The sequence below is a fragment of the Polyodon spathula genome, chromosome 16, assembly GCF_017654505.1.
Source record: "Polyodon spathula isolate WHYD16114869_AA chromosome 16, ASM1765450v1, whole genome shotgun sequence".
NCBI lineage: Eukaryota > Metazoa > Chordata > Actinopteri > Acipenseriformes > Polyodontidae > Polyodon > Polyodon spathula.
Window position 1 is genome coordinate 8,230,580 of NC_054549.1, and position 13,854 is coordinate 8,244,433.

General features: G+C 40.1%; 1 protein-coding gene and 1 long non-coding RNA gene across 2 annotated transcripts; both read right to left on the reverse strand.

Annotated features, from left to right (window-relative positions):
* Positions 1 to 976: 976 nt before the first annotated feature.
* On the reverse strand, positions 977 to 10,718 carry LOC121328504 (protein SFI1 homolog). Its single transcript, XM_041273191.1, has 16 exons — positions 10,269 to 10,718; positions 9,762 to 9,912; positions 9,343 to 9,577; positions 9,034 to 9,206; positions 8,721 to 8,826; positions 8,401 to 8,607; positions 7,979 to 8,122; positions 6,985 to 7,166; positions 5,593 to 5,866; positions 5,069 to 5,186; positions 4,798 to 4,942; positions 4,278 to 4,479; positions 3,533 to 3,675; positions 2,263 to 2,398; positions 1,887 to 1,997; positions 977 to 1,491 (listed from the first exon to the last, which is right to left on the reverse strand). Exons 1-16 carry the CDS (start codon positions 10,324 to 10,326, stop codon positions 1,429 to 1,431), a joined length of 2,448 nt encoding a protein of 815 aa, XP_041129125.1. The 5' UTR covers positions 10,327 to 10,718; the 3' UTR covers positions 977 to 1,428.
* Positions 10,719 to 10,863: 145 nt separating this feature from the next.
* Positions 10,864 to 11,553, reverse strand: LOC121328620. Its single transcript, XR_005951701.1, has 3 exons — positions 11,372 to 11,553; positions 11,163 to 11,260; positions 10,864 to 11,016 (listed from the first exon to the last, which is right to left on the reverse strand). It is a non-coding gene; the product is annotated as an uncharacterized LOC121328620 (long non-coding RNA).
* Between the last annotated feature and the right edge of the window lie 2,301 nt (positions 11,554 to 13,854).

Consider the following 13,854-nt stretch of genomic DNA (forward strand, 5'->3'; position numbering starts at 1 on the left):
GAGCAACTGTTCATATATCTGGCCTTGCTGTGTCTCCAGTACATGTTTCCTCATATCATCCACACAACTATGAAACACTCAAGTGTAGAATTTAGAAATACTAAAAGAAACTTAAATGTAATGACATTGATAAAACATCTTAAACACTGTAACTGAAATATAATTCAACCTTGGCTGCAATCATTTATTCAATAGAAACATGTTAGAACAAGTAAAAAAAATTCAAAAAAGAAAAAAAAAAGAGGGAAAGAAATGAGCAAATAATTTTTGAAGCAAGGAAATAACCATTCTAGTATATGTGTCTTATTTTTAAACAGAATATTTTTGTACGTGGCCAATCAAAAGCAACACAGCCAGGAAAAACCATAATACATTTTCAACACTGCATGCCCAGAGCGTTAAGTTCACAGCGGACATTTCCTAGAGATTAAACAACCACTGGCCCCAGTATAAAATATCACCTCGTCAGCCAGCAGGAGCTGTATAGTAAGAGCCCTGCCAGAGCTGTGTGTGGCATATCTTATCTCTGCAGAATCCCTCGAAGACTCCTTTTGGTAACATCACTCATCCACGTGAAAGAATAACGTGATGGTAAAATGCAGATGGTTTTTCATGCAAGGGGCATGTGATAAGCTCATGTAACCTTGGCACAGTCTTGACAAATGCACGTATTGGAATGGTGCGGCATTTCTATAACAAAACGAATCACACTTGTGATTTAACAAGTCAGAATGCAACTTTATTAGTAAGAAAAGATTGTTTTAAATAAAAGCTTTGTTTTTATCTATTTTTTTAGTACAAAATAGACTTAAAAAATCATAATATAGTTATTTTATAAATATCATATATATCTAATAGTACTCTCTCTATATATATATATATATATATATCTATATAATTAATTAAGTTGTATCAGCCAAAAGACAAATACAGTATCTACCAAATAAAAAATATAAAATCTAATTATCTAAGCAAATTATTGTTACTGTTATGCACTTGAGAAAAAAAAAAAAGACAAATTTTTCAATCCCAGCCATTTAAGAAGCAGAGTGAGCTTTATGCTGCTGTCCCGTCCTGTTCCTAAAGCCTGATCTTGCCAGGAATACCAAGCAAGGAGTCACAGAGTTCTTAATCCAGCAGGTGCTGCCAGGTTGGAAAAATACATACTTTCAATGCGTGCTGTAGGTGAAAGGGGAGTTGGCTTCTTTCCCATTCATTTTGTAATCTTGGTAATCAATGTTCTTATGCAATCAGCTAGACAAGAGCAACATGCACCAAACAGCCCACTGCAGATAGGAATAGCACGAGTGTAAACAATTCCTATATGGCTTTGTGACGTGTAAATTGTTTGTGCATCAAGGTCTTTATGCCTAGCTTTGTTGTTCTGGCTCTGGCACCCTTCCCCTGAGGTGTTAGTGGATCACAGGCTCATGTTACCCTTCCTATATCTTCCTTGTGGGAAATGGCCACTTGACGCCAAGCTGTGAAGACCTACATATTGAATGAAACAGGGCTGACATCACATTTAAAAGATCAGGTTTAATAAGATTCATTCCTATCACTTTTGCAGATAATGAGAACTCAGCGTGGATACATTTTCCATGGAAAGTCAACCAAAAGTATTTGATCTCAATATACAGGGTGTCTCCAAAATCTGGAATCACAGGCAATATCATAAGCACTGTTGATTAAGAGGTTATTTTTTAAACATGTATAGCCACACCCTGCTAACTATCTACACCACACATCACAATGATCTAAATTAGTTCCTCTTTACTTAAAGACATTTCACACCTAAGACAGAGCGGCCAACCAACAGTGACAATAGTGCCTGACTCACGGGACACCCTGAATTGTGTCATACTTGTATGGAGCCTTTTACTTACTTCAGATAGCAGGGCCCAGTGTTGCTGAGCTGAAAAGGCTTGGGACACCTTCGCCTGTATGCGTCTCTTTCTCCATCTCATCCAAGCTTTCTCCAGCAGCCTGCGCTCACACTGCAATGGATCAGAGAATAGTAAATAAGGCATGCAGGACAAAACGAAAACGTACGCAGCACTGGCATAGCTGATCACATTTGTTATGCTACTAGAATTCTGTGCTATATAAAAGCTGCATCTCCCTGTTGAAAGACTACAGGTTAGACAGCAGCTCATGGGCTGATTGTAGGCTCTTGATGATGTACTCCATGTCTCATCTCATTGGCATAGCTGGTAGGAATGGGTGTCCAGGCCTGGGAAGCACACACAGTCCATTGCTCACCATGTTGTTGATGAACTGCACTGCTCCAGTCAGGCTTCTCCACTGATCCCAGGTCCGTTGTGTCTGCTGACGACTCCGAGTCCTCTGAAACCGCTTCAGGAGAACTGCAGAGCGCCACTTCTTCAGGTACTTTCCGCTGAGGATTCAGGATTTCACATTTACGTTTTAATTGTGTATACCAGTGTGTCTGGGCAAGCACATGGCTGCCATAAAAACTGTAATGGTCACTGAGATCATCTTTATGGACACATTAAAATCAACACAAAACATAAGCAGTCTTTTCAGAGCAGATGCATTTATTACTTCTGACCTTTTAACATGCACCACTGTTCACAAACCCCATTCTGAATCAAGAACTTTGTTTTATTAATTTGTTCCTGTTTGGGTACGGCGTTTGTACCACAGGGAGGTTTACTGTCAGGACAGGAGTTGGGATTTTTGTTTGCTTTACAAACCATGCAAAGGTCATCCCATGATAGCAGTGCAAGTGAATCTGAGTAATGTGTTGCCTTGTTGAAGATAAACAGTGCTATCATTTGAATGCTTCCTGAGTGATGATAAAGCCCATATACTGGAAGTAACAAACTGCTGGTCTTTTCATTTTCAGACCATCCTCACTGCTACATACCTGAGGATTAACAAACTGATTTATATATTGGGCTGGGAATCCTTTGGTCTCTTATTGTGTTAACAAATAAAACCAAAACGTACCGGCAATGTAAATAACAACAGGTCTAGAGTAAGAACGTGTTGCCACACTGATCAATGCTGACATGAAGATCAGCATTGTCAAAATCCATTCTGGTATTGCGTCTCAATATTGATGATGTGCAGGTTTAAGCAGGCATGCCTCACATGTCCCATACAGCTTGTACTTGTCTGTTTACTGCACTCTGCCTTCACCACAATCCAGATCTTTTTAGTTCTCTCGACAGACTTTTAGGGCAGTACTGGTTTCACGCGGTACATCTTGAGATGGCTCACAACGGCTGTTGTAACCCTGATGCAGAGTTAACCCTGTCATGCCCACGCATTTTTGAAATGAGAAAAGCTACTTTATTTATGCAACTAGATTCTGGCAGCACATAATGTACTGGCTATGAAACATTCTGGCTTATAACACAGAGGGGTGGCTAAGCATTGTATCATAATATCATATGTGAAACAGAAATAAGTATTACAGGGTTAAACAAGGAGAAACTTATGAACAGTACAGAAAATTTTAAACAACCTAATAAGAATCTCCCCTATATGCATCATTCACCCTTACCCCAGTTCACTCCTGCATTTCTCCTCGGTTCGAGTGTGTAGCACACCCTCAGAATCCCTCTGCATGCCTAAAGAGGCTATCCGAGTCCAGCGGCAGTAATACTTCTTGTAAAGGTACCTGGCGCGACATTGACTCGACAGAACCTGGTTAAGAATAACCCAGACGGACACACGTGTTAAAACAGATTTACTCAGATGTCCAAGTCATTGTTCTCTGACCTACTATTAGATGCAAAACAAAACATGCTAGACAAAATGCCTGTGTGGCATAACGTTGTTTGGAAAACAAGTTAGTAAAACCTCTGTTAGTGCGAGATAGGCACTAAAACAACCCTGTGAAACAGAAAAACATGGCTCCGATCTCTGGGGAGCATTGGGCTCTTTGTCGGACTTGGAAAGACATTTTCACCTTCTGTAGCCAACATTATGACATGATGTTGTCAGCACCAGGACACATATGTCTGCTGCTTTGGAGGGAAGAATTGAAATGACTGTGAAAACCTTTCAACATTAAAAAAGATCAAGAAATCCAAATTAAACGTGTGTATAACATTTTAAATCAAAAGAAGAATCAGAGAATTGGTATACAATATATAAACTGGCAGGTTGGATCTGGTCATCCAAACTTGTGTCGCTCTCAAATGTATTTTAAGAAGAAACTGTTTGGACAACCAATTCCTTGTGTAACTTAAGGGGATACGAAACATAAAGCAACACCCAAAACACATGGGTATGTAGCAATACACCTGATGATGCCAGGATCTCACTGCAGTTCTCAGAGTCCTCTGTCTTGCTTTCCGAAGGTGGAAGTCCAGGGTCTGATTCATCTCTAGACGTGCTCTCCAGGTATTAAACGCTGCCTTCATTTGCAATGTGCCGATTCTACTGGCCGCCACAACGGAAAACTGCTTTTCCTCCTGAACCCCAGTCATCCATCTGAGAAAGGGCCTTGTAAACAAAACGTTTTTTACTTGCCAGATATTAACTCTGCAGTGAAGTGTTGAATTGAAAAAAAAAAATGATATTTTAACACTAGATCTCTCAACACTTGACATTCTCTAAAACACACACACACACGATCAATCTTTTAATATGTTACCTATATCGAATGTAGGTACACTCGACTGTACTCGACACAGTATGTCACAAAATGGATCTTTGAACAGGCTTCTCAATGACATGACAGAGGCAATTACATGCATTGCATCCTCCGATCAGGGGATAAATGGAAAGTGTTTTACTGTAACTACATCGGAAGATCCTCACCTATGAAAGAGGTGTGTTTGGTAGAGTCTGTCTGCTTCTGCTTGATTGTTGCATGCTGTAATCCACTGATAGAAGGCATGGTGCATCCTCCTCTTCTGCCAGTAAAATCTCAAGACCTCACACTTCAATCTTTGTTCTTTATTTTCTGTTTAATAAAGGGGTGCATTAATATTCATTGAATATACCATTTGTTACCACACTGAGTGCTGCAGGATTAACTAGAGCAGGTGAAATAGACACTCTGAACTCGAATCAGAATATCTGCTAATACCTCTAACCCAGATTGACCAGGAACTATAAAACAGCTTCAATCTTCCCTTCTCCTTTTCCCTTGAACGCTGTTCAGCAATCCTGGCAGCCCCTGCCGTTTGCTTCCACTGATTAAACGCCTGTAAATACAAACCGTACATAATTACCTGTTAATAACAGAGTTAATAGTTTAAAATGCATTCAGTGATCTAACATTGCTCACAGGACAAATACTAAGGACTGGCTGGAGTTTTTGGAAAACAGATTTGAAAGTTATCAGAGGTAGAACACATGTACAACGGGATCCAGTATGACTGTGAATTTATGTAAAAATAAATAAATAAATAAATAAATAAAAGACCTCTGGATAAAGCTGTGTTATGTCGATACAATTTGGCATATATTCTTGTACTTTATTGTTATATAAACTCCACAGTTGTGTAATTTAACCTTCACCTAAAAAACTGCTAGATAAGTGTTGTTTTAATAAATACTGTACACTGATAAGAAACCATTTTAGGAATCACAAATTAAATACTGCTTTACCTGTTTCAGCAAAGCTGTGTTGTGTATTCTGTGCGCTTGGCTCCTCCTTGTGGCCAGTTTCCACCTCTGCATCACAGCTGCTCTCTGAACGTTCTGCTGTTTGATTAGACTATGCTCCAGAGCGATTTGCCTTTGCTGTGCAATCTGGAGGTTGGTGGTCCACTGGGTAAAGCACAAGGCGAGAAGCCTTCGTTCTGTGCGTGTCTGAAACACGACCACCTTGCCTCTGCGTAACAGGGCAGCCCTGGTCACTTCACACCAAGCTATAAGCATTCTGAGAACAAAATGAAAAGGTCAAAAACATAAATCAGGTGCATTCTTCTATTTTAATAAACTAGAGCATAAACTATGACCAGCATCAGCTTCAAAAGACATGAATACCATGTAACACAGATTTATTAATTTGGGGTTAGAAAAATATGATGCATATTTGCTTTGTCATTTATGCACGATGCAATACAGAGAGTTAAGGGTATTGCTATTACTGTATTAAGGATAGTATTGCATCATCAGAACACATGTCTGTGTAAATGGTGACTTGAATCCTAACAAAGATCCAGAAATGCAACAGAGAGGAGGGGTTGTTTTAGTTTACCTCCTGCGATTCCTTTGCACGGGCAATTTGAAAGCGGACATCCAGATGCTGAAACGCTTGGCCAGGCTGTGGCGATTCAAATGCAGTACGCTAAAACTGCAGCTCATCGTTCAAGCAAAACTGGGGAAATTGTTCTCGTGTGCAAGCTTTTTAAAACAACACAAAGGCTTTTTTGTAAGTTTTATTTTTACATGGCCTACTTCACTGTGTTTTTGTTATGTTGTTTCATTATGTTAATGCTGGCGTGCCTCTGCAGCAGTGTTTGTAAATTAGTTGCTTCATCTCAGCGTACACCTCTCAGTATAAATACATACAAACAATGCACCGCCTTTGATCACACTAGTCCTGAGTAGGCAGCGACAAACTATGAATATGATAAACAGTAAGACAGTTTGGGAGGCTGTATAATAATGGGTGTAGATGACTAGCCACAGAAAAACACACCATTTTTTAAAAATTATATAACTAGTAATGAAAACAATCTAGAAAAGCAATTGTGTGATCCTATTGGCAGCTTTTTAAAAAGTACCAAGATAAATGTGTGCAAATATTTCATAAGGCGGCTGCATTAGGTTCCAAACCCACCACTAACCTTTAACCCAGTTGTTTGTTGTTTTGTTGTTTAGTACTTTACAAATCCACTGTAAGATTAGAGCTGCCATAAATTGTATCCTTGAGTAAGGCTCACAAACTGTCTTGTATCAAATGTTTTACAGTTAGTACCGTAAGGGCTACACATCTGTTTCTCAGCTGTTGCCTTCTCCCCTAGTAGTCTCAGACTCTTGTGGCTCCCGTACCTTGTTAACTGGGCATTCCTGTGGTACAGCTTCACGTTGTGTGCCTGCCAAGTTTGTGCTGCCCAGAGTGCAAAGCCTTGCTGTACTCTCCGTCTCTCCAGTTTCCTCTGTAGCCAATCCCCCACTCTCTCCGTCCTGTACAGCTCCGAGGCACTGCAACGGATCACTTTCAAGTTCTTCTTCTGAAGATAGTAGGAAAAAAAATTAGAAAGATTAAGAAAGGGATCTGGAATAAGATCAGATTGCTTGCACATGCGCTGACCCTACAGTTTGTCAAAAAGTAACACACACCTGAAAAAAAAAACAAAGCATGATTTAGGAAATAAAACTATTCAAAAAAATGTTTTTATATGTTCTTCCAAAATAACTACTTATATATCTAATAGTTTGCGTTTAAAAAAAAAAGTATATACTACCAGTGTGGTAACCTAAGAAACTGTTAACGGGGTTAATGACTTATATGGTAATCACTGCCAGAAGCCAAACAAAGCCATCACACAACCAGCATGAGAATGAGAACATCTCAATTTGATATTCATCCCATCAGCAATGAACTACTGCAAAATGTTGATGCCAAAGGGTGCCTGAGATACAGTGTACAGTAATACTGCTGCTAATGAAGGTTGTCAATGTCTGATGTTGCTCTTAATTAGTTTTTGTTTTTTTACACCTCTCTACAATAGCAGGTTGTGCGCTAGACTTCAAATGAGCCTGTTATAATCCAATTTACTTTTCAGAACCAAATTTGTCACATCAGCCTGTGATAAATTACATTTGTCTCGCTGTGCCCAGCTGTTTATGTGACGGGCTTTTTAAAATGCAATCTGTGCCATAAAAGCATATCTGTAAAAAGCACACTTGAATATATAAATCATGACAGCTAGAAATTGATGGATGTTATTGAAATTCACTTTGAAATGTTTTGAAATTGCTGTTCTCTTCAGACGATGCATGTTTGCTTGAATAAGGCACAGTTATCCTGTGTCTACAGTACCTGTTCTTCCCATGTTCTGAAGCTCATGTTTAACAAGTGGAAGTTTCGAAACAGAGTTGCCTGTTTCAGTAGTCCATCTTTGCTTCTTTGCGCCAACACAAACCTTTTCCAAACAGCAATAACATGAACCTGTAGCATGGTACCCTGAAAAATCCCAGACGCAGGTTTTTCAATTAGCATATCCTGATTTCAATTGCAACAAAGTCACTCACAAACATTGAACACTTTTGTGTTGACCTAGTCAAAATCTTTTTGCACCAGGCAGTGATTTAAATGCATTCAATACATGACTGATACTTAAATAAAACAATACAACAATCATCAATAAGAGCTTTAGAGCTTTTAAAATAACTCTGATAATACTGATATGGTTTAACATGTGCTCAGCTTTGTTTTAAAGAATATTGCATTTAAACATGTACCCGGTGCTTCCTAGCTTTGACCATTGATCTCCTTTCTTCACTCCAGGTCTCAAATGCCCAGATCAGCACTGATTGGTTCTTGCGTTCCTTAAAATATCCAATCAGAAGCCTCTCTGCTCGGCGCATCAGCATGTACTCCATCCACTGGTAGAAAGAGACACTGAGCGATCTGTGTATCATCCTGACGACAGCACAATGACATAGGTCCTACAGAAAGAAAAACAAGGCTCTGCTTTTCATCTCAGAAGCTTACAGCGTGTTTTGGAGTGTGGGCCACATCAGAACCCAAAATGCATGAAGCAACCTGTTAACACACTAACCTTTAATCTCTGCTGTCTGCTGTGGTAAAGAATCATTGCGTTTTGTTCTGACTGCAAAACTGAGCAGACGTCAACAGCCTGGTGCAACCCGTCTGCTATTTCCATCCTGTCAAAGATTAATATAAAATCAAATGTATGAATCAATAAAATCTGCATTTTGTTATACAACTTGAATGAGTTCAGCACTGGGAAGATTCATAGACCCAACCAGGGGGGCATGCCATGTGATGCAAAGTTTCAATCAATGAATCAATCAGAGAAGTGCTTTGCTAGAGAAGGTTGGTTTAGGAGTCAGGAAAGTCCAGTCACGTACCCATGCTGGGGACTGTACAGGGGAGAGGAAGTCCGCAGAGGGGGTTCACACTCCTCCTGCTCCAGGGAACTCTCTGACAGGTCAACCTGAGGCTCCCTTTTCATAACATCTCCTCTGGATACGATCGTGCAAGCCTTTAAATATGTGCGCTCATAACTTACCTCCTGGTCCACCTTAAAGAAACATTTACAAAGTGTGAAACAAACTGCATGGAAAGGAACCTTACACAAACACATCATTCTAGCAAAAAAGTATTATAACATTGTATCTATATGGCTCAAGAGTGCTGGGTTTTCATCCCCAGCTTACCTGTTCTGCAGAACTGCAAGACACGTCTAGGGAGAGACAGACAGGGGAGTCGCTATGGAAACCTGAAGATACTGAGGACTCCTCTATGAACGGCAATGCCACTGCTCTGCTCAGTTTCTGCTCCAGTCTGGCACCAAACCTCTGGACTTTGCCCTCTGAAGACTGCTCTGCCCATCTCTTCCAGCCACTCAAGATCTGCCGCAGTCTGTGTTTTTCTCGAGCCCGGAAAAACGAGCTAAAAATAGTGACAACAACAACAATTAATACAGTTATAAAAAAAAATATAAATTTGCAGAACTACAAATGCAAATGACAATCATTTTTTGCCAGCATTAGTCCTGAAATCTTAATCTATTACATGACATTATATGTTGAGTCGATTTTATCTTTTGCTTTGTTTCATGTTTAAAATCTATTACCTGGCCAGCTGCAGTTTATAGCTTTCCCCTTTCCATTTCAGAAGGGATCTTTGAAGTACTAAATCTTCAGATAACTCATCCACTCCACTGCAAGCATGCCTTTGATGAAGCACCACTGCCCCGCAGTCATCTTCTTGATTCTTCTCACATTCTAGCAAAAGAAATATCAGAAAGCTGAACACACACAGTAGGATTAAGAAATGCATGTGTTGCTATTTTCAAGTATGGCATTTATAAATGTTGCACTATTGAGCGTTTTTTATAGTCATGGACAACCTTATCCTAAAGTAACATTAGGCAGGGGGAAAACAATTAGACTTGAAACTGGGACCATCTGTTTTAAACTTCATTCTCATTACACTTCATTTAAACTATATTTGATATCACAAAGTTACACACTGGACTACAAATGTGACCACTCTTGACACTAATAGAATGCCACAGTATCGTTTGACAGTTCTAAGTTCTACGAGTTCTTTTCTCTTCATGGAACTGTTCAAAGCAAACCTTTCCGTATTTCCCTGGCCCGCTCTCGCCTGTCTTCAAACACACGCATGAGGAACATCTTGTGCTGCCAGTGTAGTTGCAGCAGCCTCCTCCAGTGCTGGAAACGCTGCCTCACTGCCTGCCTCTGAAGTTCACCCACACGAGAGCGGCACAGAGACTTCTGAAGCACCAACCTGCGCCATGCCTCGAAATAACTACGAGGACCAGCACAAAGCACACTCACTTACTGACAGCCTCCACAATATGATGCCTTCAAGCTATACCTGGCAATGATCACACTGCTGTCTTTCAATTGACCGCCTTTTATTTATTTCTCTTGTTTTTTTAAGGCTCTATTAATTTGGTAGTTAGAGCGATTTCCAATAGGTACTAAATTAAAACATCACATTCTTTTTCTAGGCTGCAATTTGCATAAAAAATAGAAAGAACTTAAATATTTGACTGATCACGTTATTCAAATAAATCAGAACTTAAGTTACCAAGTAACCTGATTAAACAGCAGCTAATTTAACAATTTTGTTGTTAAAATACATAAACGAACCATTAACACTGCAAGCCTACCCTGACAATTGTCGTCTTTGTATCTGCAGTCGCAGTGGCTGTATTCTCCGTCTTTCCTGACAGCACAGGCGCCAGGTTGTAAATACAACCTGCATCTTTTTCTTGCCCAGTAGATGGCGCCCTTCCCCTTCTCTTGCTTGCTCAGTCTCTGCAGCAGCCTTTAGTTCACACCAGGTCCTAAAAGCAGCTAAAAAAAAAAAAAAGGTTTATAAAACTACTAAGCTATCACGAGAATAAAAGTAGTATTCCTGAAGCAGAAAATGACTTTTTTTTACAGCCAAACTCACTGTTTGTTTGCCAAGAGTAGAACAGACTTGGTATAGCTCCACATACCTGCTAGTCTCATCCTATTCTGCAGCTGGTTTGCCCTCAAGCGTAGATCCTCAAGTTTCCTCTGCTGTACAATCTGGAGCCAGTGATGAGCTGCCATCCTGCGAACAATAGAATGAAAAAATGACCCTGGGAAGATCACAGGCAATGCACCAGATCGGTGTTTGCGCTCGGTTTGATTTTCTATGCCACACACACACACGCACACACACCTGGTTATTCTCTGGTGTCTTCTTAGCTGCATGTGCTGGACTGCGAGTTTAATTCTCCAGTGTTGAAAACTCTGTCTAAGCAGCATTGTGTTCTGAAACTCACGGCTCAGCTGCTCTTGCTTGGACCTCTCAGCTTGCACAGAGAGTAGTTGCACCCTCCACTCTCTGAACACAGTACACAATGTGTAGGACCTATGGATACAAAAAAAAACCCATTTTAAAATCCTGCTTTAATTATAGGAGAAATACAAAAATGCAGTTCATTAATCAGACAGAGAAGCATACATTTATTACAAATCTAGTGACTGTATACACATTTTAAATTAGTTTCCCCCAATAGGGGAGAATGGTGTGCTAACAAGGGACCAGCCTTGATGGGCCAAATGGCCTTTTCTTGTTCCCAAATTTTTCTTATGTACAGTTCACTTTTAGCACTCTGAAGTACAGTGTGCTATGTGTCGAATATACAAGGACGTTTCTTACACGTGTGGATGAGTTACTTATCAAGTACTCAGGATGTTACAAAGTATCACACCTATAATGACAGTGGGCAAGGCAGCTTTTGTACATCATCGCTGTCCAGACTGTAAACGCCTTTCTTTTCAGACTGCTTTCCATGTAAACGAGAGCCAAGGTCTGTTGCCTTTGTGCATGCCTCCTTACTCTGAGCTGCCTCCACACTAACCAGTGCCTCCACAACAGCGTCACACTGTGAAGGAGGGAAAAAAAAAGAAATTCAGAGATGGTTTGAAAATGGGTCCGAAAACAAGAATGCAATCACTGGACTTTACTGCAGGTGTGGAAAGCTTGAGTGTACTTGGTAACGTTAGAAGAGGTAGGGCTTCAACTCCTGAGAGGAAAGGAACTCTTCCATCGCGTAAGCAATGGAGAATTCCATTAGCACATCAGACGCCTCCTAGTGGTGAAATGAATACTGGGAGGGCAGAGGCTTCCATTCCTTAGGCCACAGACAGACTCACTCTTCATACTTAAAGAAAGGCTTTCAAGTGACTAGGCTATAACTAGTTGTGAATTGGTTAACTTAGCAATATCAGTTACTGTGCAAAGCTCCTTTTTTTTTAGAATGTTTGAATTTATGTTTTTTCTAAACAGATTGAAATATTGGTTTTAATAAATTATTATGGTTAAATATAAATCCAACGGCATACGACTGAGACCCCTGCAAATAAGAGGGTACAAACTGCGGGGTCGCTGAGCGACGTTTAAATGAATAAATTGGTCAGTAAAGCTTGGAAACACCTCTTCTTTGTGATCAATGTTTTCTTCAAACTCACTTGTAGTGTATTTGAGCAGCACTGTGCATTCGTGAGCCTGTGACCTGCCTCTTCCACACACAGTATGCAGTCCTCAGAACGAGCTGATCGCTCGGCTGAATCAGGCGTCTCCTCAGAGCCTCCAGACCCAAATCATATTCACGTGTACTTTCCACAAGCTTCCGTCTGAGAGCGAATGCAGCTTTCCACTACAACAACAGAGAAAAAAAAAAAAAAAAATCCAGAGACTCTTCTCGAGATCATCACATATAATGCAAGGTCACAATGCACCTAAACAAAAGGTAATACAGCTACAAATCCCATTTAATAAAAACAGATCAAACGTAATATTAAAATGATGTTTGCAACTGTTCTCTGATATTGAGTTTTCTATCATTTTTCTTTTGACATCTTGCTTGCAGGCTTGTGGGTTTTGTTTTTATTTCAGGTCTTGAGAAACCATGTGATATTGAGACCGTTCAACTCTGTTGAATCTACCATGAAACAGGAGGATGGAAAAAAAAAACGTTATCTTTCATTATATAATGGCCAGTAGCCAGTAATGTAGCAGCTACATCAGCAGGATCCATATTCTAGTAATTGTAAGTACATTTATGACTTGGAACATAGTAGGTTGCTGATGATAGTGAACAAAGTACTATTCACAGTGCCATATGATAGAAGTACCCTGTTACTCACCTGTTTAAAGACCTGAGATAACATTCCAGCCTTCCTCCTAGCTGCAATTACATCAGCCTGCATGTGTCGCACTGCCACTACCCACTTCAAGGCAACCAGCCCCTTATGCAGTACCTGCCTTTCATGCACACGTCTGCCTGCAGCACTTTCCAAACTGACAAAGCTGTTCCAGGCATGAAAACATTTGGCAAGAAGTCTGTGTCTGTGTACATTCATCAAGCTGGAATATAAAAGTGTCTTATTTCAAGGGGGGGGGGGGGGCTTCACCAAGTATTAATAGCTGTAAATTAAACAACGTGTTTTGCTCAAATTGTATCCTGATGTTCAACAAAAGCTGAAACAACATGAATTTGGCTTGAGTTACTCTGAAAAAGCATTCTTTAACAACAGAGACACCTGAACGGATCTCTCTACAAAAAAAAACAAAAAACCAAGACGCTATTTTACCTTTCTTCTGTTGTGTCAACAGGATCAAGGCGATGTATCATTGAGGGATCGGAAGACTGTTGA

What these genes read in the sequence shown, in the direction of transcription:
- LOC121328504 (XM_041273191.1), bottom strand. Translation starts at nt 10,326, where the DNA reads ATGTTCCTCATGCGTGTGTTTGAAGACAGGCGAGAGCGGGCCAGGGAA. An exon ending in ACACAGCTTTGCTGAAACAG is followed by an intron (nt 5,187 to 5,592) that starts GTAAAGCAGTAT and finishes TTGTATTTACAG; the next exon opens with GCGTTTAATCAGTGGAAGCA. An exon ending in TGCAGTTCATCAACAACATG is followed by an intron (nt 1,998 to 2,262) that starts GTGAGCAATGGA and finishes GATCCATTGCAG; the next exon opens with TGTGAGCGCAGGCTGCTGGA.